Source organism: Carettochelys insculpta, chromosome 1 (assembly GCF_033958435.1).
Source record: "Carettochelys insculpta isolate YL-2023 chromosome 1, ASM3395843v1, whole genome shotgun sequence".
NCBI lineage: Eukaryota > Metazoa > Chordata > Testudines > Carettochelyidae > Carettochelys > Carettochelys insculpta.
Genome location: NC_134137.1, coordinates 315056876 through 315079425, shown reverse-complemented (window position 1 = coordinate 315079425; position 22550 = coordinate 315056876). Strand labels below are relative to the sequence as shown.

General features: G+C 42.5%; 1 protein-coding gene across 1 annotated transcript in view; it reads right to left on the bottom strand.

Annotated features, from left to right (window-relative positions):
* Positions 1 to 20055, bottom strand: part of GNS (glucosamine (N-acetyl)-6-sulfatase) — a 31322-nt gene extending 11267 nt beyond the window's left edge. The window contains exons 1-10 of the mRNA XM_075013585.1: positions 19769 to 20055; positions 17682 to 17741; positions 16788 to 16994; positions 15508 to 15573; positions 14989 to 15087; positions 10691 to 10858; positions 6450 to 6532; positions 2837 to 2955; positions 1999 to 2102; positions 1696 to 1797 (exon numbers count right to left, since the gene is read on the bottom strand). Of these exons, the coding sequence (XP_074869686.1) occupies positions 1696 to 1797; positions 1999 to 2102; positions 2837 to 2955; positions 6450 to 6532; positions 10691 to 10858; positions 14989 to 15087; positions 15508 to 15573; positions 16788 to 16994; positions 17682 to 17741; positions 19769 to 19993 (1233 nt within the window). The 5' untranslated portion in view covers positions 19994 to 20055. The remainder of the gene's footprint in view (positions 1 to 1695; positions 1798 to 1998; positions 2103 to 2836; positions 2956 to 6449; positions 6533 to 10690; positions 10859 to 14988; positions 15088 to 15507; positions 15574 to 16787; positions 16995 to 17681; positions 17742 to 19768) is intronic.
* Positions 20056 to 22550: the final 2495 nt, after the last annotated feature.

Genomic DNA, 22550 nt, shown 5'->3' with positions numbered 1-22550 from the left:
GCTGGTTACAGAGTAATTTAGTGTACATCCAGTAATAGCAACACACAATGCATAATGCAGCGATGGGCGAACAAGAATAGCAGGTGGGCAGTATGAGTGGCCATCCTTCGCCTCAGTGGGCTGCAACAGCAGACCACGGCCCACTGGGATTCCACCTTCAGCCCCATGGCTCCTCATGTATCCCCCACTCACACACTCAAGCCCCACATTTACCTGCCTGCTCCTTCCCCTTACCTCCAAAACTGCAATGCCATGAATCAGCTGTTTGAAGCATTCCAGCTGTGGGAGGGGTGGAGATGGCGCACCAATCAAGCCACTTGCAGTGTTCTGAAAGTGCTGGAGGGAGGTGGAAGCTAAAGTGGGGTTGTAGTGCCCCGGGGTACGATGGGGGAGAGGGGCAGTCAGGGATCCCTGTGCTGCAGGTGGGGCCCCAGTGGACCCCAGATTGCCCACCACTGACAAAGGAAGATTGGTGGAAATGCACTGTGTAAGAACACCTGGAAAATCACACTAGGGATCCCCTACCAAAACTGGATCAGCTGATTTAGGAAGTGGGTATTTTGTTTTATTTAAAGAGAGAGTACTAACAGTTCATATACACACTGACACTAACTGAAAATGTCTGACCATCATGAAGTGCAAATCATACTGACAGATACTACCAAATTCTCTAGAAACAGGGTTTTTTTTTTTGGTTTTTTTTTTTAAACTATAGCCTTTTCTTTTAGCTATCACTACAGCTGAAAACTTATACAAGACAACCTTGAGAACAAATTTAAAAAGGGCAAAAATCAACTGGAAAGCCAATCACTTAACATTTTTAAGTCCCTCCCACATTTGCAGTTTTAGAATCACATTTTTAAAAAGGGCACACAAACCTACACAGACATGAGTAGGTACAGAAAAGGAACAAGCTACACGAAAGTACTACCACAAAGGCACACCATAAACTGACAGATATCCCACACCCACAATCTTTATTATTTGTAATAGCAGGCAGAACTTTAAGTCAAAGAGAATGAAGCTGATGATCTCCCTTTAAGGTTTGCTAGCAAAACCTTATACCACAAAAATTCATTAGTTCTAAGTCATGATGACACATGGCAAATTCATGCAGGCTACCTCCAAATTATAGAACATTATAAATATAATCAGCAGTAAAGTGATCAGCTACAAGACTTCATTTAAATAAGTTTTTGCTCACCTCCAGGAAAAGTTAACTTTATTTCCCCCTCCCTTCTTCCAGTCAGACTAATACAAATGACTGAAATATTAGTGTTCTTCAATCATTAGTATTTATCAAATAAATATCAAGTTGGCATAATTTTGTCTTGGTCACATATGCAGGTCTTAGAGCATTTCAGAATTGAAGAGATGAATAGTACAACCCTCAAAACAGGAGTAAATTCATTAGTGGTAGTGAAACTAGCCAAAGGAAAAAAAAACAAAACCCCCTGTTTTAGGGTTTTTTTTTGTTTTGTTTTTAAATCTTCCATGTAGAAGGTCATTTCAAAGTTTGTTGGAACACTGAAATGCTGATTCCATCATGTGATTATTTCATTAAGCTACAAAATGGAGGCAGATTCTGAATACACACCCTCCCAATTCATGAGGTAATTTCATTCACTCTGAAGAACAGTTTGTATAAGAGTAATCTGCAAGTTGCTCAGTTGTGAATCCTGTGTGAGCTCTTACCAGTAGTGGCAACAGTGACATTCCATCCATCTGTGTCTTGTTTAAGTCAAAGCCTGCGATATCCAAAATAGTGGGACCCAAATCAATGTTTGCAACAAGCATCTGCATTGTGATGGGAAACAAAAGTGTTACCGATTCAAAAAAAGGTTCATGTTCAAACTGAGACTAACACTTAACAGTTTAAGAAAAAGGAAGTGAGGAAAGTGTGTTGCTAGACTACTTCACAACATATGTCAGGCATTGTCAGCTTACTACAAAAGAATGTGAAGACCTATATTACTGCATCTATGCTTACAATCCTACCTTGTTGGTCTGGTTTGGTTTGATCCCTGGTCCTCGAATTAGCAATGGAACTTTAATGTCAAACTCATAGAGCTGCCGTTTGTCTATCGGCAAAGAAAATTGTCCTAGAAAACATTATGAAGAGAAAAAATGGGAGATCATTTACTTGTGGTTTAATTTTTAAATCAGGGCCTGACATGGTGCAGGATCTGGCCTTTGACAAACAGACGTGTTTGCATGGGTCAAGTATGGGAGGGGTAGCCGTGTTAGTCTGGATCTGTAACAGCAATGAAGGGTCCTGTGGCACCTTATAGACTAACAGAAAAGTTTTGAGCATGAACTTTCGTGAGCACAGACTCACTTCATCAGATCACTGCATTTACATGGGTCCTTTATCTTGATGTTACATACCCAGACTCAGTGCATATTCACCCACAAAGTTCCGTTATGTGCAAATCTGACTACAGTAATTGACGGATACTGTAGAAGTTGGGCGGCTACTTAAACTTCAATTCTACCTACAAGACACAGGTCAACTGTAACATTAAGAAAATTATGAGCTATAATGAATTTCACCAATAAAAATCTCATTAATTCAGCACATGAATGGGGGATAATTAATAATATCAGTAGTTATTGTTAGTTTTAATACCACATTTCAAGAACAGAACACCACTTTATAGAACACTCTATACCTGGATGGCACTATATGATTGCAGTCAATTAGTTTACTTTCATAGCATGAGGAATACTGGTATTGTCTTCATTTCACAGATGAAGAAATCAGGACAGAAGTTTAGTACTAACAAAGATGTCACCAGAAGTTTGCAGCAGAATTCCAAAGGATAAGTATACTTACCTGTATGGAAGCCATTGTCCGAGGTAAAAATAACGTAAGTATTTTCTAGCTCTCCAAGCAATTCCAGCTTCTTCATCAGTTTCTCTATCAGATCATCTACTGACAGTAGTGTCTGCCATCTATGTAGGAGTAAAAATTGTTCCAATTAAAGTGTTTAGTATTAATTGTGAATGGGCATTTATATTAGGCTAAAAATCAATTTGGACTTGTTATGCATTGTAGGAATATCACATCTATTACACACACTCTGGAAACAAACCAAACATACAGTAAGCTTCATTTTACAGTTTGAACTGTAGCCATTCTAGAAGAGACACAGACCTTCTGTTTTGTCTCATTCTGCTTTTGTTACTTTTACTCTGTAATGCCTGAAAGGTCAAAATTTAGATTGCATTTAATCTTATCTAGAAATGGTTTGTGACTATTTCTAAAGTAATGCAAACTAGCCGGCTGGTATCAGGCTGCTCTGCAGCAAGGTCACCATTTTATAAAAGCAGAATGAAACCGTCTCTGAAAAGTACATCATGGTTTAAACAGTTTCTCCAAGAAGCGATCTTTTCTGAAGAAGGAAGAGTAGCAAGATCTATCCACTTCTTTGTATTTCCCCTACAATTTCAGGATCCAGGACAATTTGATACCTGCAAAAAGCTCTTAAGCAACTAACCATGTTCTCTGCAAGCAGACATCATAATAGAGAAGTGTGGTATGTTTGGTTACAGGAGTAGTGAATCTACACAAAGTGTTTAGAGTCATTATTTCAGGTTAGCCAGACAGATTTTATTCTTGGGTTCTGAGGTCTTCCAGCATGGACTTACTGTTTTAAGCTTTCACTGCATAATTTTACCAGCATGCCTTAAACAGCAATGCCCAGAAAACTAGCTTCTTTAAGACAGCAAACTTTACCCTGCCAACATTGTGATGAGTCCGATCACAGAAGTCTCCTTGGGATGGTCACCTGGTGCACTGGTCAAGCTACTGAGCCCACCTTCCTTCTCTCTGGGGCTACTCACTACCCTGTCCTGCTGAGCCAGAAGCTCTGGTTTCCTTCAGCCAAGGCATGGAGCAGGGATTATCACTCCCCTTTAACAATGAAAGATATGCACATTCGTCCCAGAAAACAAATTATTTACACTGGGCTTAACTCACAAAAAGTAGGATTTAAGTGATTGCAAGTGAAAACAGACAGAATGAAGTAAGTTAGTATATTAAAATAAACAAAAGATATTTCTAATTCTAATGTATTGGAAACAAATTACATGTACATTCTTACCCTAAACAGTTGTCCTTATCTCAGGCCAAAGCCGATCTTTTTCTCACCTGGGCCCAGCAGCTTTGCCTTCACCCTTTCACTTCAGCCTGTTCCCCGCCACCTGCACACCTCAAACTGCTTCACATGTATCCTCTTAGGGTAGGGAAGCAATTGCAAAAGCCAGCTAAAGACAAAGGACCAAGTACTTTCCATTTCTTAAACAGATTTTTCTCCCAAGGTAGGAACCCTTTGTTTAGCACTCCCTACCCCATGTAAAAATATCAGATTCAAGAAGGACTCCAGTATCAGATGGCATGATCAGGTGTCTGTGGGGGACCAACCACAATTTGAACTTACCAAAAAAATAAAACCATTCATGGGTCATTTGTTTGAGTACTGTGCTATTAAGTTCCTAACATATCACTAATGGCCCTCATTGGCACATTTAAAATTAAAACCAGATTCACACTTTGTATTTCTAATTTAATATACAAAAACGATAGATGCACAAAAATAGGATATATTTTCAGCAGACTGTAACTTTAAAAGTGATGTTACATTACATGTTTTAAATAAAGGATCGTGAAGTTATGCATATTCATATTCTTAAGTCAACTGTCAAAGCCCTGTGACAACTGCCCCTGCAATAATTGCAAGAGGACTGGATAGTGTCCGATGCAGAGGTAATGTGTTCAGAAATTCTCTTTGGCTTTGGTCAAGAGTTGGCAACTAAAATAGCAAGAGACTTTTTTACCGAATTAAAATAAAAAAAAGTCAGTAATTCAAGAGTCTCAATGCACATGAATATAAGACAGTCCTTAATAAATAACATCAAACCATACTTTTTGTAACCCCTGTTTTAAGAACAGCGCATACATGATGATTTGTAATGCGATACATGTTTACTGCAGTACATCCACTGGTAATTGAAAATAATCAGGATGATTTTTTTTTTTTTTTAAAAACACTTTGCAATTACAGCAGCAGCAGTCACAAAGAAGTTGTTGAAGAGCCGTATCTGGCTCCGGAGCCAGAGGTTGCAGACTCCTGGCTTTGGTTACACAGCCAGCATCACGAAACCTTGCGGCATCCTTCATACGAGTATTTCCAGGGTTCTGGGTTTCTGTCCACTAACAGACTAGAATCCTATTGTTTGAAGTTTGGTTAGCACTTCTTTTGTAACCTCAGTCTTTGGTGTAAAAAGGAGACTTATGAAAGTAAAGTAAATTGTTTTTTGTTTTATTTTTTATTAGCTATGCCAAAATTATCCCTGTATAAGGGCTGCCTTAGACTCTAATAAAGATAACCATTACACAGATCCGTTCTGAAAACTGGTAAGTTGCTGTCTTAATGACCAATGAATTTGAAGTTAGGTTGAACTCATTATTTTACAATTACTAGTAGAAGAACTGAACAATCCTCCTAAGACAGAGGGGAAACTGTGGGAAGGGACTGGAGGACTATCAGCTTTTAGCCTTCATCATCATTGTACAGTGTACCAGTTGCCAATCCAAGTAAAACCAAAACCAGGCTCTAACTCACTGTCTCAGCTATGCTAGATAGCTGTGGCTGAAAGCATTGTTAAACTTGTGCAAGGTGTATTTGAGTATGGGAACAATACCAAGATGACAACTTGAACTAACTCCAGAGGACATATATGCATGGTATACCAGGGAGCAGCTCTAATGAGTCAGACACTCCTTCTACCACTCCAGTAAAAAGTTCTTCTTCTTGTTAATTTTTTTCCTTTAATTAGCAGAGTACAGAGCCAGTGAAGCTAAAAGAAACCTGGTTCCTGAGTTTGAATCATTTACACTTGTCTAAAAGCTACCTGAATTCAGTGGGAATGCTCCAGTGAAAAGTAAGAACCTTTATTAGTGACAGTAATATGCAAAAAGGAGAAAAAGGACTTGGATCCAAGGATAGCTTATGACAGGAGCTGGACATTAAGGTATTTTGTAAATTGTTAATGGAACACATTTAATATGAAAATCATTAAGAATGAGTTCCAATAATGCCTTTAAAAATCAGATCATATTAGACTTTTCATTTTGAACCTGTTAATGGATTTTACAGTCTCCCATGCACAAAGTTCACAGAAACAGTAAAGAGACTGAGCAAGACTTCCTATGCCTGTGTATGTTGAATGAGAGTAGCAGTTAGATATAACACATTTCTATGGTCTAGTAGATTACTTCTGAGCCTACCTAGTAAACAAAAAAAGGGAAAATCCAAAGAACTATTGCAGGTAATTTACCTTTGATGATTAAACCTGTTAGGCACATTTGAAAATTACATCATTTATTAGCCACTGGGCTCAGCTTTGTCAGGAATCCTATTAAAAGTTCAAGCAGGAGTTCCTACCTCTTTCTAAAAGCATCATCTAGAAACTTTATTGAAGAATTTGTCATTGGAGTCTTTGCTTGCCTGATTAGCCAATGTTTGTCCTAAAAGAAAACAAACACGTTAAGATCAGCACAGAAAACATAAAAAGGAGTTTTGTGAAGTGTTAAACCTCACTGAATTGTTCATTACAATAGCAATAGTTTATGACTGAAGAATTTGCATTACACTCATCCCTCGCTATATGAGTACAATTAGTTCCCAACTTTCTGCTTGTGGGTGAAAACTCGTAAGAAGGGCAATAAATTATCATTAAAATACATGTAAAAGTCTGATTAGTTCCCAGTGCTCCTAACTTGGTGAAGGAGTTGCAGCAGGTTGCACTGCTTTTGAAAGTTAAGTGAACCTGGGGTTGGGGAGGGTTAAAGGCTGGGGGCAGTTTGGGATCATGAACAGGAGGGAGGGTTAAATCCAGTGGTGGGCAGACAGGCGGTGGTGGGGGCATTCAGGCTGGGGTAGTTTAGGTTTGAGGGGCCAGCAGGGGGCAGGTAAGGCTTCAGCGGTTTGGGGTGGGGGGGGGGGGGGTTTAGGCTGTGGTGCTTTAGGTCTGTGGGGCCGGCGGTGGGGGGTGTGGAGGGCAAGATCAGGCTGCCGTGATTTGGGGCTGCAGGGCCGGCAGGGCAGTCAGGCTGCCACAGTTTGAGGCCACAGGGCCGGCAGGGGGTTCAGGCTGCCGTGGTTTGGGGCTGCAGGACCACCAGTGGTGTCTGGATGCCATGGTTTGGGGCCACGGAGCTGGCAGGGGTTCAGTCTGTCATGGTTTGGGACTGTGGGGGCAGTCAGGCTGCCGCTGTTTGGGGCTGTGGGGGCGGCAGAGGGGTCAGGCTGCAGCGTGCGGGGCCAGACTACCACGGGTTGGAGCCAAGTGGAGGGGGTTGGGAGCTCACTTGTTGAGTGAGCTAAGGGAGGTACATGTGTCCCTCATTTTAGCAAGTACTCATAAATAAAGTACTCATTCAATGAGGGATGAGTGTATTACAAATGATTTACATTAGCATAGCAAAGTAATTTGTCCTCTTTAACAGTTCAAGTGGGAGTTAAAGCCAATCTTCCTCTTAAAATAGGTGACTTGAGAATTATGATGGCAGGACTGAACATTTCTGCTCAGTTTGAGCAGGACCTCACAGGATACAGGACAAGCCTCCCAGCCTAGGCCCACAGACTTCTGGTAGCAGGGCTTGCCCACATCATCATCATCCCAAATGCCAGACTGCATTTAGCTTGAGTGGGGTCTTGTCAGCAGTAGAACTTGACCTTTGTAATTCCTCCCACTTCCAAATGAATCTCAGGCTGTAAAAACTCCTGAATTCTTTGTATGAGTCATGTAAACATGACCATTTAGCTTCCTCATTTCTCTATTTTTGTACAGACTAGAAAGGGTTTGGAGTTGGGCAGAACAAATGAATCCAATTTGTAACCATGTGAGTGGTCTTTTGGAAATTGTTCTATTATTTAAATTAAGTGCCTACATGCTTGAGATTTGCCTAAGAAAGCAAGCTGATTTAGGCTTATTTAAGCCAAATACCCAACCTGCAGTTACAGACATGACCAAGAGAATTAACAATTTATTGAGCAGCTGGAAGTCTTTTTGTCCTGCAGTACTCTGGACTTCCTACTCTGACCCCTCCAAACTCTGCAGGCCACATTTACATTATTAATTAATTTAACTAAGCTTCAATTAGACAATAGTGAAGGCGAGGAAGTGGGGCCTCATTACAATGTCCTGCTACAAGTTAAAGGAACAGACTCATCTATTGTGGTTCTGCCAACAAGCATATGACTGTTAGAGACTCAAATGAAGCAGTTGCATGTGGTCTTCATCTCTAGTCTCTATGCCTAAGCTAAATCTTATGTTGGGAGAACTTATGTCATTCAGGGGTATGACTACTCCACTTCCCACTTTACCCCAGCTATGTAGGTTACACGGCATAAGCACAGATATGCCAAGATCTTGGTCCTATGTCAGTGGGAGATCTCTCACTGGCACAGCTGAGGCTGTTTGCAAATATGGGGTTTTTATGTCAAAAGGAGAGCTCTCTCCCCATCAACAAAGTCTTCTGCAGATATTCTGCAGAAGGTCAGCTGTACCACTGTACCTACAGACGTGACCTACCATTTCTTTTTTCGCCTGCTGGGTAATCCTCAATATCTATGGACAGAATAAGTTCTGTAAGCATTAAATATTAAGCAAATCTCTGTAGTTTTCCTTGTAAATTACACTGCTATGCAGTCAAGTGCAGAGGCTTTTGCTTTTAAAGAGCAATTCCTGCACTGTTAACCAATCAGGTCTGTATTTAAGGAGGTTGCTGACCAAACCACCACTTTTGGCTTGCTATTTTTAAAGCACCTAACCCTTGCTGTACCTAAGCCCCAGATACAACTAACAATCTTTTTATGGAAAAAAAAGCGATGATGCTTCCTACTGCCTGGTTTAGACACTGATTTAGGATAAGCCATTTTCTTCCCTCTTTCTGTTCATGCCCCCATCGCTATCACAGGATTTGCAAAAAGTTGGGTGGTACATCATGCTCTGAACAGTTAACCTTGCGGTCATTCCATTCCCTTAAAACAAAGAATTCTATGATCTACACCTTTCGTCCTTTTGCCTCAGGCCCATCAGTCACAATATCCCCAATGCACACAGATGTCACTGTGTTGCAGACTGATGCAGTCCGAGATCCCATATAGTCTAAAGGGTCTTCAAGATTTGGACCAAGATCTTGAACCAAATCAGGAGTGAACAGCAACAGAGAGATAGCCGTGCTAGTCTATATACTATCAAAACAAAAAAGCAGTCCTGTAGCACTTTAAAGTGTAACAAAATAATTTATTAGGTGATGAGCTTTCGTGGGACAGGCCCACTTCTTTAGATCATAGTCATACCAGAACAGACTCAATATTTAAGGCACAGAGAACCAAAAATAGTAATAAAGGTTGATAAATCTGAAAAATATTATCAAGGTGAGCAAATCAGAGAGCAGAGGGAGGGCGGTGGGGGAGGTCAAGAATTAAATACAGCCAAGTATGTGCATGTGCAGCTTGGCCAATGAAGCCTCAAGAAGGCATCCAGATGTCTTAGCTGTGGTTTGTATGGTAGTCTCCTTTAGCCACAGGTAGAATAAGCTGTTAACATCTAGCATGGAGTGGACCACATGAATTACTTTGGCCAGCTTTTCAAGTAAGAATCCTACAATCTTCTAGATAAAGTGAAACTATCTTACTCATCCACATCTTTTGTGACAGATACTAATTCAGTGAGTCTGACCAAGACTGCAAACTACTTTGATAAATGGAAGGCAAATCAATATTCAAGGCCAGGTCAGGTCATTGTACAGTTATTCCTTTGTCTGCTTCTGCCTTACCACTGATTTAAATTTAACTCATACCAAGAAAACTGCTTTCAACTTACATTAAGTTCATATGCTGGGACACCTGGATGGTGCCACCAAGACTGCTGAAGAGATAAAACTTGATGTCAACAGCTTTTGGCAGCACGATGATTCATGACATAGCCAAAAGGTCTTCTAATTAGCTTGACACTAATGGCAGTTTTCTATTGAAAAGGGAGTGATTTGAGTCTCTGATAGAGATAGCAGGATTTATCTACTCCCATCTTAACTGGGCACTCGACAGAGCAATTTAAGACATTTCTTCCTCTGTGTGAAACCTATTTAAGGTTGCACTCTAACTGAACGAGTTGGCAAGCTATGGAAAACATATAATAAGAACCTATACATGCAAGTAAAAGACATTCTGGCAGAATAAAGTTCCAAATGGTTTGAAAGCTGAAGGTGGAACTTCAGTAAGTTTAAATAACAATCAATTTCTACTTTATTGTATAAATGAAATCCAAACTTGGTGAAACAATATGCTCTTGACTCTTATACAAGTGTGTAAAAACAGGTGTTTAGTACTGAAGATCAAGGTAGCCAATTTAACTATCACCAATAAGGTTAAAAAAAAACCAAGTCTTTTAATCTGAATGTTGAATATACCATCAGATTTGTGCATAAAAGATGAAAGATTAGATCAAAATACATCAAAAATTTCATGCTGAAATAAGATGAGCAACAGCATAACATCAGCCCATTCTTCTCACAACGTTAAACATCACTGTGTCACATGTGGAAGTCAGATCTACTGTTCAATAATTTCCACCAATTAATGTGTTAATTGCTTTGAATTCTTGTAAATCATCTTACCTTGCCATGAATGTTAAAATTGCTATTTCTTGGAGCACTGACATTCTGGAAGCTCTTTTTATACTGAGGGGCAGGTATCCAAGGAGAGTGTGGTGCTGGAGTGGAGATCATCATGAAGAAGGGTTCAAAGTTAGATTTGTAATTCAAGAAATCCAAGGACATGTTAGCCTGCACACACAAATTTGGTAGTTTAAAAACTCCCCAATGCTGGTCATAAACAATGTTCAGCGGTGAAAGCTGTCCAGAAAGTTAAAACTAGAAACGTATAAATACAAGCAGAACTTACACACTATTTTACAGTCTCCTTAATTACACTTCTACAAGTACCTGAAGTAGCAACTTGCGGCAAATCAATCCTAAATTTGAGTTATTTATGAAGCCTATTTCAAACACAGAATGTCTTTTGTCCCTCACAACTAATTGCTACTGTCCCTCAGAACTCAATGTTATTCAGAGCTGGAAAGCCTGATGTAGAGTATGACTCAGGTCTCTCACCATTCTGTCAATATAAGGACAGATCTCCATTTCCATCCCTATCTTCACTGACTTTTTATTCATATGGTCAAGTATGATTCCATTTCATGTCCTTCACAAAATCATTCTGCATTTCAGGAGATATAGGATCCAGATCTTGAATGTCAGATGGAATCTGGCAGTTTAACTGTCTTCTGAGGAGACTATACTGCTGGTCAAAGTTTCAGTCCCTGTTCTGCTGCTGCCAACTGGATTGTTACTCCCATCCTCCAACCACATGCCAGTTCAATGAGGCTCCATTTTTTTCTAAAGAGGTGGTCAGGGAAGAGGAACCAACTGGGTATAGCTTTAAACTTCATTTACTTGTGCTGCTCCATTTGATCTCCCTCACCTAGGCACTCATTTGCAAGTCTTATCTTGATTATTTCTGTTCACCTTAGCGTATGTAACAGCAAGAGTCACTACTAATTTCAGCACAACACTGTAGCCTTCCCTTTATCAATCACTAGAACTAACCCTTGCATGCGCACAGTTACCTCACACATCTCAGTTCTTCCCTATTCTAGTCTCCTGTTTTTCCCCTTCCGATGGATTAGTCATCCTGGTCTGGAGCGCTCTCTATTCTGCCTCTGAAGCAATGGACTTGTAAGAGTATTATACAAATAGTCTATTGTAGGTTTTAGAGAAGCTATTAATCAGTTATGAATTTTGTGGCTCACTGGTAGTAAACCGACATCCCCCATCCCAAACAAAGCCTTAATGAGAGCTCAAGAAAGATTAGCAGCCTAGAGGACCAATGAGAGAGACCGTTATTATACATAAACAAATGCTTCATTTTGTCTCTCTACTGCTTGCCGTATCAACTATTGTCAAAGAGGCAAATCCTGCTGATATTGACAGAAGACTGGTGTTTGGCAGTCTGAAGCTATGTGTGACCATGTTAAGTTGTTTTCCATTCAGTTCAGGAATGCCAATACATCCTCTGAAGTCTTGTGTAGTTGAGTGCTCACTTTTGTAAAGTCAGATTCCCCATTGTTTAATGGCCAAAAGCAACAAGCTAGCAAGCACCAACTTTTAAACCTTTTTAGATTCAACAACAAAGACAAGGTTAATTTGAAATAGTTAACATTAAATCACATAACATTATTTGCTTTGTATAGAAGAGAATCCACCTGCTTTGCTACAGAATACAGTTCTGATACTTTTGTAAAACACTATATGCTTTTACTCTCTTCTGTTTCAAAACTGCCTATCACCTTTGTGAATGAAGTACAGGGTGGAAACTGAAGTATCAGTCAAATGAAAAACACCCTATTTACTTATATCACACAAAAGAAGACAACTAAAAAGGGACAAATTTTGTAAGTTCTTCAATACAAATGCTAAAGATCTAAACACTAAGATGAGTGAAGCCTGCCAAGGGCCACTGGATGATCAAAGTGCTAAATATCAAACTGATATATTAAAATAGTAATAAAAGTCACCAGGACCAGAGTTCTGAAGGAACTCACATACAGAATTGCAGAATTACAAACTGTCATATGTTACTTATCACTTAAAAGCAGCCTCTGTGCCAGATGACTAGAGGATAGCTAATGTGATGCCATTTAAAAAAAAAAAAAAGACGTTCAGAGAAAATACTGGCAGTCTCAGTCCAGAAAGCCTAATTTCAGTATGAGGCAATGGCTGAAGCTACAGAAACTCTGACAAGGTCCTTCACCAAGAGCTCTTATTCCAGGATTGCTCATTTTGCTGAACAGGGAAGGTCCTTTCCTGGATCAGTAACTCGTCAAGAAAAGCCGTCAGTTTTCAGAATGGAGAGGGGTAAATAACAGGGTCCCCCAGAGTTCTGTACTGGGACTAGCACTATTCAATTACTCAAGTGTTATGAATGGGTACTACAAAGTAATGCCTAAACTTGCCTGGAGAGCTAGGAAAGGGTTAAATTACCTGCCTCTAGGCTAACCTGTATCTGAGGGAGGAGGTTTGGTGGAATGTGGCAAAGAACCAATAGGAGATGATGAAAAATTCAAGCCTGAAACTGAATCATAGCAGCAGCTCCTTTATGAGATGAAACAAAAGACAACAATGATCTTCTCCAGGAGCAGAGGGGAATAAAGGAGCTCTTTTGAAACAGATCCCGTGGGCTCATCAGAATTCATGATTAGGAAAAAGTTTAGGCAGTCATGTAAAGTTTGTTTTCATTGTCTGAGCTGGTTAATTGTTCTCTCCTGTAACCAAGAATCCAACCCAAGGAAAAATCCCTATTTTTTTTTAGCACACCAACATATTTACTGGTTGTAGCAGTACCTTTGTGTTCTACTAGAGCTTAAAACTACTTTACATCCCTGGTCACAGACATTACCAGAGAGCTCACAGGTACCTGCACTGTTCTTTGTGGCATTGTCTTGTTATTTCTTTCCAACTCCTTGGGGAAAGGAGGTTGGGAGTTTTGCCCTCAGGGAAGAGCTTCCAAGTGATTTATTTCGTGGTAAAAGAATTTTGTTCACTTGGTAGTGGTAGCTACTGACTGATTCCAGAGAAAACTGAAGTCAGGAAAACTCTTCTGTCTCTAGAATCGGGAAAGACTGGGTCTAGCAGTGTTTTATTTAGCTAGCTGGCCCCAACTGGCCCCCCATTAACTGGACTTGATGTGCCACATTAGGGAATCAACTATGACAATAAGTTATCTCTAAAGACAGGCAAACAATGAGACTGCAAAGATTGCAGATGAAACAAAAATTATGCAGGACTGTAAAGTCCAAATCAAATTGTGGAGAGTTATAAAGAGTTCACAAAACTGGGTGTGAGCAACAAAGTGGCAGACACAATTCAAACAGTAATGCACATTGGAAAACATAATCCAAACTATACTTCCAATCAAAGGAATCTAAGTTAGTTATAATTCAAGAGAGATCTGTAAGTCATTGTGCACAGTTCTCTGAGAACATCTGCTCAGTGCTCAGCAGTTAAAAAAAGTTAGGAAAGGAATCAATGTCTCTATATAAACCTATGTGACACCCACCCATGAGCAGAGATTAAAAAGACTGGAAATGTTCAACTTTGAAGAGATGAATAAGGCAGGGGCAAGTGACAGAGGTCTATAAAATGGTAAGAGGGACAGAGAAAATAAATAAGGAAATCCTGCTTACCCCTTCACACAACACAAGAAACAGAGATTACCCAATGAAATTAACAGGCAGAAGATTTAAAAACAAAAGGAAGTACTTCTTCACATAATGCAGTCAGCTGTGGAACCTACTCTCAAGAGATATTGCCAAGGCCAGAAGACTTACTTGGATCAAAAAAAGAATTAGATAAATTCATGGACAACAGGCTCATCTATGGACCTTCAGCCACGATGGTCAGGGATGCAACCCCATGCTCTGGGTGCATCAGAGCCTCTGACTGCCAGATGCTGGGATTATCTGGCAAGGGATGGATCGATCACTTGCTAGCTTCCCTGCTCTGTTCATTCCCTGTGAAGCATCTATAATTGGGTGTGGTCTGAAGACAGGATACTGGGCGAGAGGGATCACTGGCTTCACACAGGATGATCATTCTTATGTTAAACAGCTGTCTCTTGAAACCACACAATGTTCACCTCCAGATCTGGCCCTTGGCTAAAAAAATATTTAACCTAGTTTTATTTTCCCTTATTTGCATAAACAATCTTGCCTTCTTTAAATCAATCTGGAATCTTGCCTCACTGGCTATGCATAATGACAACAGCAATATTAGGCAATACCTATTCAGGATCGCAGCCTGGCATAGCATTTGGTCACAAATGGAACAGTAGTGCAGCTGTTCTGAGTTTTCCTTACCAATACATCTGTCAGGTAATCTACACTGTAGTTCTCACCATGCCTTCGTGCTTTCCCATTTACTGAAAGAGTGTAATTATAGTACTTTGAGTTTTTTTCCTATGGAAGAAAAAAAGAGATATTGCTTAGATAAAAAAAATTACTATTTCATTGACCACTTTACATGAACTAAGTTGTCGGCAAGCATTTGTCAAACAATTTGTCCTATTTAAGTAGCTGCAAAATGTGCACTGCAAAAAAATTATACGCTTTGCCTTTTGTAAAACCAAAATGCTTCTACACTATAATAATGGCAAACGTTTCTTTACTGAAATTACGTTTTCAGACAGATCTCTGCATTAGAAATAACTAATTGACATCAGCAGCCTCCACACAAAGCTTAGAAAATGCAACACAATAGGAAGGAAGGAATTCCTCTTTCAGTTAACAGAAGCATGCAGTAAACAGACCAGTTCTTATAATCAGCACAGTTAAACTAGATTTACTTTAGCAAAGTACTTATGACTAGATATTACATACCAAAGCATACCAAAAACTCCATCCAGGAGGAACATGGCCCATTCCCCCTGCATCTTCTGCTCCATACTGAAATAAGAAAGGGAAAAGTGACTCAGCAGAATGTCAGATGTGACCGAGACAGAAGCTATACTTAGGGGATTTTAAATGTTTTCTTCCACAGCAGCCAGAAAAGCAAAAGGCTCAGTTCTAATCAGATAAACATGTACTGACTTGTTCAACATATAAATCCTCCTACATTAAAATGTTGCAAAGTGAAGCAATACCCAATTAATAGTTGTCCATGCAACATTAGTTCTATCCCTTTCTACATCCAGCCTGTGCTCCAAACTATAGAAAGGTCATGACAAAATAACAGTATATTATCACATTAGGCTATCAAATCCACATACACAGTGGAGCAAGATTTTATCTATTATTGCCTAACTTTTGAGTGCTTGACTTTGCAAAATTTTCTTTTAATTAAGATTTTTATGTAGCTTTCCAGGTATTAATTAAAACAGAAAAGTTTAATTGTATACAACCAAAAATCCCCCGCCTTCCACCCTCAGCACGTGCGTAAGGGATTTGAAATCTGAATAGTGGTGAATCCTACATGTATCTTTTCTTTTCTCCCCTGCTAGAAGAGGGGACTCCTGCCCATGGGGTGCCTGTGGTGGGGAGGAAATCCCTAATTCCCTAATCACAGAAGCCAAGCTCTCCAACATCCCTTCCCCAAACAATCCTCAAGCTCCCATGAAGTACTAAACCTCTTAAAACTACTAACCTTCTCAAGACTACCTGTTAAATAGATACTGAAATTTTGGTCAAACTAAGTTGAGAAAACGTAGGTCTTATATCTGTCCTTCTCTTAACAATTCTGAAAAGGAATTTTTCCATCTAAAAAAGTAAAATTGTAAATATTATGGGGTGCATCTACACGAAGAATTAACTTTGAAGCTAGGCACTTCATCAAAGTAGCCAGCAGAGAGTCTACACACATTTTTCCCTTACTCGGAAGTTAAGTACGGAGCCCAACTTTCGAAGTCCTCACTCCATTCTCAGGAATGGAGTAGTGCTCTACTTCGAAAATTTAACTTCGAAGTAGGGTGTATAGATGCTGTACTTTGAAGTTGCTTACTCTGAAGTACAACTTAGAAGTAAGCAACTCTGAAGTTGTTTTTGTAGTATAGACACAGCCACAGGGTTTTAAGTACAAAAATATGGACTAAGACTTCATTTAATTAAATTATATTTAGCACAGGCAATTCAGCTGTGTCACAGCAAACCTGAGTAAGATATACCTCGTTCAAATACTTCCCAGCATAAAATGTTTGATAACCACATGCAGACTTGAGGAGAGCTGGGAACGTATACGGTTCCTGTATCTTCTGCCATGATTTGCTGCTGCAGTTTCCCTCCAGAGTGTTATTGACAACATGATGATTATGTGGGTACTTTCCTGTTAAGATGCTAGCTCTGCTGGGACAGCACAATGCACTGGGCACATACTAGAACACAAAATGAAAAAATACACGAACTGTAAACTGAATCTGTGGGGGGGGGAGGGAAATCTAGCTTTTAAATAATAGCTAAAGATAAAAATATATGTAGATGAGACATCATATAAATCAGATTACTCCCATTTATTCAGGCATCTAGAACTACAATCCAAGTATTTCTTTATCAGAAGTTGCATGTGGGATTGGTCTTATATTTTCTGTACAGTTTGCGATTTTGAAAATCATAGGAAGCAACAGGTATTTGAAAATTGATAGTCATTTAATTATTACTTATTGTAACAATTCCAGTAAACAAAAATATGGGGAACTGTCAATTTTCAAACCTGTAAAAAGCAAATCTTTGAAAGATTTCTTTTTTAACTTTTTGCTAAACCTTTCAGAAAATAAATTTAATTTTGTTTTGTTGAATTGGTAACTTGGTATAAATATTTGCAGGTAACAAAATGCTTCATTCCCAGGCTCAGAAAGTGACCTGGGGTCCTTAATCATTCCTTACCACAGGAATTAACCTGGTCCCTTGTATACACCAGATTTAAAAACAAGTGAAACAAAATCTATTTGAGAGCCAAATTAGAGAATATTTTTGTATGTCATTGCAACCACAGATATTTAAATTACAAAAGTTTCAAGAAATATATGCCACTGAAAGTTATGACAGTCAATGTCAACACTTACTGCATTTGAGAAGCTTATTCCCATCTCTGCAATGAGGGAACTGGTCTTCTTTAGTGGTGTCTGTAAAAGAGGGAGTAAATAGTGTAAATGAGCTAACAGTATCTGGATGCTGAGATGCTGGTGTTCTATCTAAACTGGCAACTGTAAGTTTATTTTCATGTGGCGTATTTACAGAGTACCAGTCACCACAGTATTTAGGCACTGGCTAGACCAAACAAATGCCTGCTACATCTAAAATGCAAGGCTAAAGTTATTATCAAAATTTCTAGTTTACTTTTTGAAAGTTTTGACAGAATTCTCCTTTAAAGTAATCATGTGCTACTTAATATTTTCTCATTCAAATCAATCAACTAGACATTTTCTAGCCACAACTGCAAATGTGTGTGTTTTTTTAAATGCCCCTCATCATACAGAAGTCAAACTACTAGACTCTCCTAGTGTGAAATGATTCCTCATCTGTAGCCAGTGAAACAGTCTTTCACAATAGTCTTTAAAACTACCTAGCCCAAGGGCATAAAATTTACTTTTCCAACCTCAATGGGGTCAAAATTCTACTATTTCACCCTACCAAAACAGGAACACAAGACTGGGCAAGCAGAATTTAAAGACTACAATAAATCAGGCCTTTGGGTAATTTTGAAAGAAAGGTGCTTTAAGTACTGTAACTAAAATTAAATTGTGGAAGTGGTCAAGTCACAGGACCTATTTCTGCTTTAATGAAGATCCCATCAAGGGACACCCTGAAGCACTTGGCATCTCACTGAAAAATTACATACAACAGATTAAGTGACCGTGTGGTAAACACTACATATATAGCAAACAATCTGGGAGCTGGTGCTGGTAAATTTAAGACAGCCAGCTACATGTACACTGCAGACAGAGAAAGCTAAAAGTAATGAATCCATCCTTGTCTCACACCAAGGCAACGATTACAGAATACTGTAAGTCTTGATCAGTAATTCTCATAATATTCTCAGCACAACACAGAAGGTGAAACTTTAACTACCTAAACTGTTAACTTCCAGCAGGGTGGACCAGGGAGAAGGAAATGATTTTAATTGCTCAACTGGTAACAAGAGCAAAAAAAAGGAAGGATTTTAATTATGAGAAGTCAGGGATTTTAGAGTAGAGTATTTTAATCCAAAGCACTGTGAGCAACAATTTTCTCATTACCACACTCTTTATTATGAAAAACTAAAACAGTTCTGAATGCCCTAGTTCTCTTGCTAAAGGACACTATGTATATTTAATTACTTCATTTTTAACTTGTGTTTTTGGGAACAGTGGGAACTTACACCCAAAAAGGAAACATGCTACCTGAAATCTTTCTTAACATTTCTTGTACACCTTAACCACTCCACATCTGAAGAACTGGGTCTGCCCCAGGAAACCTCATCACCTAATCAATTATTTTGTTAGTCTTTAAAGTGCTACACGACTGCTGGTTTGTTTTGTTGGCATACAGACTAACAGGGCTACCTCCTCTCTGGTTACTTATTAACCCCTCATGTCAGAGCTGAGTGAACTAAGCCTAACTCAGGTTTGCAATAACCCAAGCACCCTTACATGAAGGCAGTGGCAAATCTAAGGGCTATTAAGACACCGACCTGGCTGACGTGACAGCCTGCCTGGAGAAGAGCTGACACAGCCTGTCTCAGAAAGCGGCCCACAAGCCAAATACCACCCCCAGGGACGCTGCACAAACGCTTCCCTTGTGTGAGATGCCACATCCCGCTCTAAGGCCACACACACGCCCAGGGAAGTTGCACCACAGCCCTTCCGCGCCCCGACACCTGTCCTGCAGCCACCCCCGGCCCCCAATTCGTGTGGGCGGGAGGCCTCGCGGCTAAAACGGGGATGAGCGGCTCTGAACACCGTCAGATCCTTCTCCGCCCCTACCCGCAAGGTACCTGCCGGGAGGTCGTCTGCTCCAGGGAGCCCGGCACGGCCCCACCCCTCACTCCGGGTCAGCGGGGCTGCCTCGCCAGCTCATGGCAGAGCCCCCCCGCAGATACGGGGTCCCAGGCCCAGGAATGGGGCCGGGCCCCACATTGCACTCTGTCCCGGCAGCAGGGAGAGCCGGTTACCATGCCGCCCAGGCAGACATCCTGGTCATCAGTGAGGATCAGCACCACGTTGGGCTTCTGCGCGCCGCCCTCAGCGCGGCTCAGCACCAGCAGCGCGACCAGCGCCAGCTCCGGCAGCGCGGCAGCGGGAGACATCGTGCGGGGCCCAAGCGCTGCAAGCCCACCCGGCGCTCCGTCAGACAGCGCAGAACGAAACCGCCTGGTGGGGCGCCCCGCCCCCGGCATATGACCAGGCGGCGCAGCAGGCCCTGTCACGTGAGCAGGCCGGCTCCGGCAGCGGCCTTGGCCGCAAAGGGACCAGCCTTCCCCGCCCCCAGCCCGGCTCCCACCCTCCCTCAGCCAGCCCCGCCCCCGGCCTCACTCCCATCCCAGAGTTGCCACCCCGCCCACAGCCTCATTCCCGTTTCAGACTGCCTGCCCTTTCCCCCTCAACCGGCTCCGCCCCCAGGCTCATTCCCATCCGAGGCTGCCTGCCCCGCCCCCTCAACTGGCTCCGCCCCCCCAGCCACATTCCCATCCCAGGCTAGACACCCCAATCCATGCCTCAGACCACCCTCTTGGATTAGGTTGGCCATCTCTCCCCCCGCCCCCCGCCAACTATGGGACATGAGGAATGACCCCTGTCTTGGGCAAAATGGGACAGATGGTTACCTTATCTGGGGAGCCGGGAACAGAGCTCTGGGTGGCAGCCCGCACCGCTGCATGAGTCCACGTCCTGGCTGCCCCAGCTGTGGGGAACCCAGCCTGCTCTGGCTCTAACCTCACCATAGCCATGGTTCACCCCCCGCCCCCCGCTCAAACACCCCCCAGCCCCAGCCCTGGCTCTATTGGCCCTGGTCAAACCCCCCACCCTAGCCCCAGCTTCCACTCCAACCTCTGTAGCCCAGCTCAACCCCCCTGCAGCTCCAGCTGCTCCCTTCCCCGTGGCCCAGGCTCCTGCTCCAACTGCCGCAGCCCAGCTTAACCCCCTGCAGCTCCAGCTCCAGTCCTGGCTCCTGCTCCAACCCTGCCACCTAGACCCCAGATCCAACCCCAGTGAAACCCTGATTCACCCTCTGCAAATCCTGCTCCAACCCCCCTGGCCCCAGCTCAGATCCAGCCCCTACTGGAGGAAGCCTGGCAGCAGCTGAGCCACAGCACAGTCTGGCTCCCAGCTCCCCCAGGTGGGGGAAGCCAGTGGACTGCTATGAAATACGGGACAATTAGCCCCTTTTGCAAAATAAATTGAGACGCCAGGATGGCGTCCGAAATATGGGGCTGTCCTGCCGAAAACGGGAAGAATAGTCACGCTTCCTCAGATAGTCCCTCCTGCAACCTTGCTAGTAGCTAGACCCTAGAGCAGTCTCACACCTGCAGCTGTTGGTGTGGTTGTCTTCACTGCGACGCACAGCCATTGCCTTGGGCAGCCCTGCCCACACCTCACTCCCAAAAGAAGGCCTTACTCTTGGCTGACTCCTACATCTAACGTGACCATCCCATATTAGGTGGGACAGTCCCATATTTGGGACACCAAATACTTACTATTTAAAAGGGACGAATTGTCCCTTATTTGGGCCCTCTCCCAGTGACCTTTTTCCGCGCTGGTGGGAGTCATGTCCCCGACTGCTGGGGAAGCTGGGGGAGTGCGGGCGGCTGCTGCCTCCCTGCTGCTTCCCTGGAGCTCCAGGGGCAGGCCAGCAGCTGCAGCTTCCGGGGGCTCCGGGGTAGGGCCAGTGGCTGCCACTTCCATGGGGCCCTGGGGCTTGGTGGACTTAAGGAACTGCCCCTCCCCCGCAACTCCCCATCCCCTATTTGGGACAGGCAGATATGGTCAACGTACTTACACCTTCTCAGCCAGCTGCACCCGGATGTTTCACTCCCTCCCACAGACTGCTGGTCCTACTTCACAATGAGCCCCTCAACGTGGCCTACTCTGTCTCACCCGCCACCCCCAACTACTTATCAGCCTGCCTAAGCCCAAACTTCCCTAATCACACCTCACTGTTCCTCTTGGATACTGTGACCATCTGTCCTGTTTTGGGCGAGACAGCCGCATATTTTGGGTGCCATCCTGACATCCCGATTTATTTTGCCAAAGAGCTAGTTGCCCCGTATTCCACTTTTTTTCTAGTGCAGGTGGCTGTCACATTACTTCCCCTGGCTGGTGGGGATCCAGGACCCTGACCCAAGTGGTGTCATGGCTGCCACCCAACTCCTCTCAGATGAGGGGAGCCAGTAGCCGGACCCATGGGGCGGCGTGGCTGCCACCCGACTTCCCCTAGCTGGGAGGGAACTGGGAGCTTCACTGGCAGGGGGACAGCATAGTTCCTGGTGCCCCAAGTCATGAGGCAACCATGAGCTGCAGCTGCCCCCTGCACTCCCCAGACAGGTGGCGGCCCTGAGAGGGCAGCCATCGCCTGACTCCCAGATAGGGTGACTATCCATCCTGTTTTAGCTGGATGGATGTCTCATATTTGACCTGGGGAGATATGGTCACCCTGCCCTTGGAGATGGCATCCACATGTGACATGTGAGCTTGGTTTCCTGTCATGTGCTACTCTGACCTAGGGCAAACAAGTATTTTATAGCATCAGTCCAGACATCTGGGGTTTGGTGTTCTATATGGGCCTATTTTCCTCATTTTTCATATTTGCTTAGACCTGGCACTGCTCCCAGAGCTTGGGATGCTGTTACACAGCCCTGTGTTATGACCCCCACATTTACAAATGTGGAGTTATACCTATCTCATGGAGATGAGAGAGACCTTCAGAGGTCATTGTGTCCAGTCAAGCAGGACCTGTCA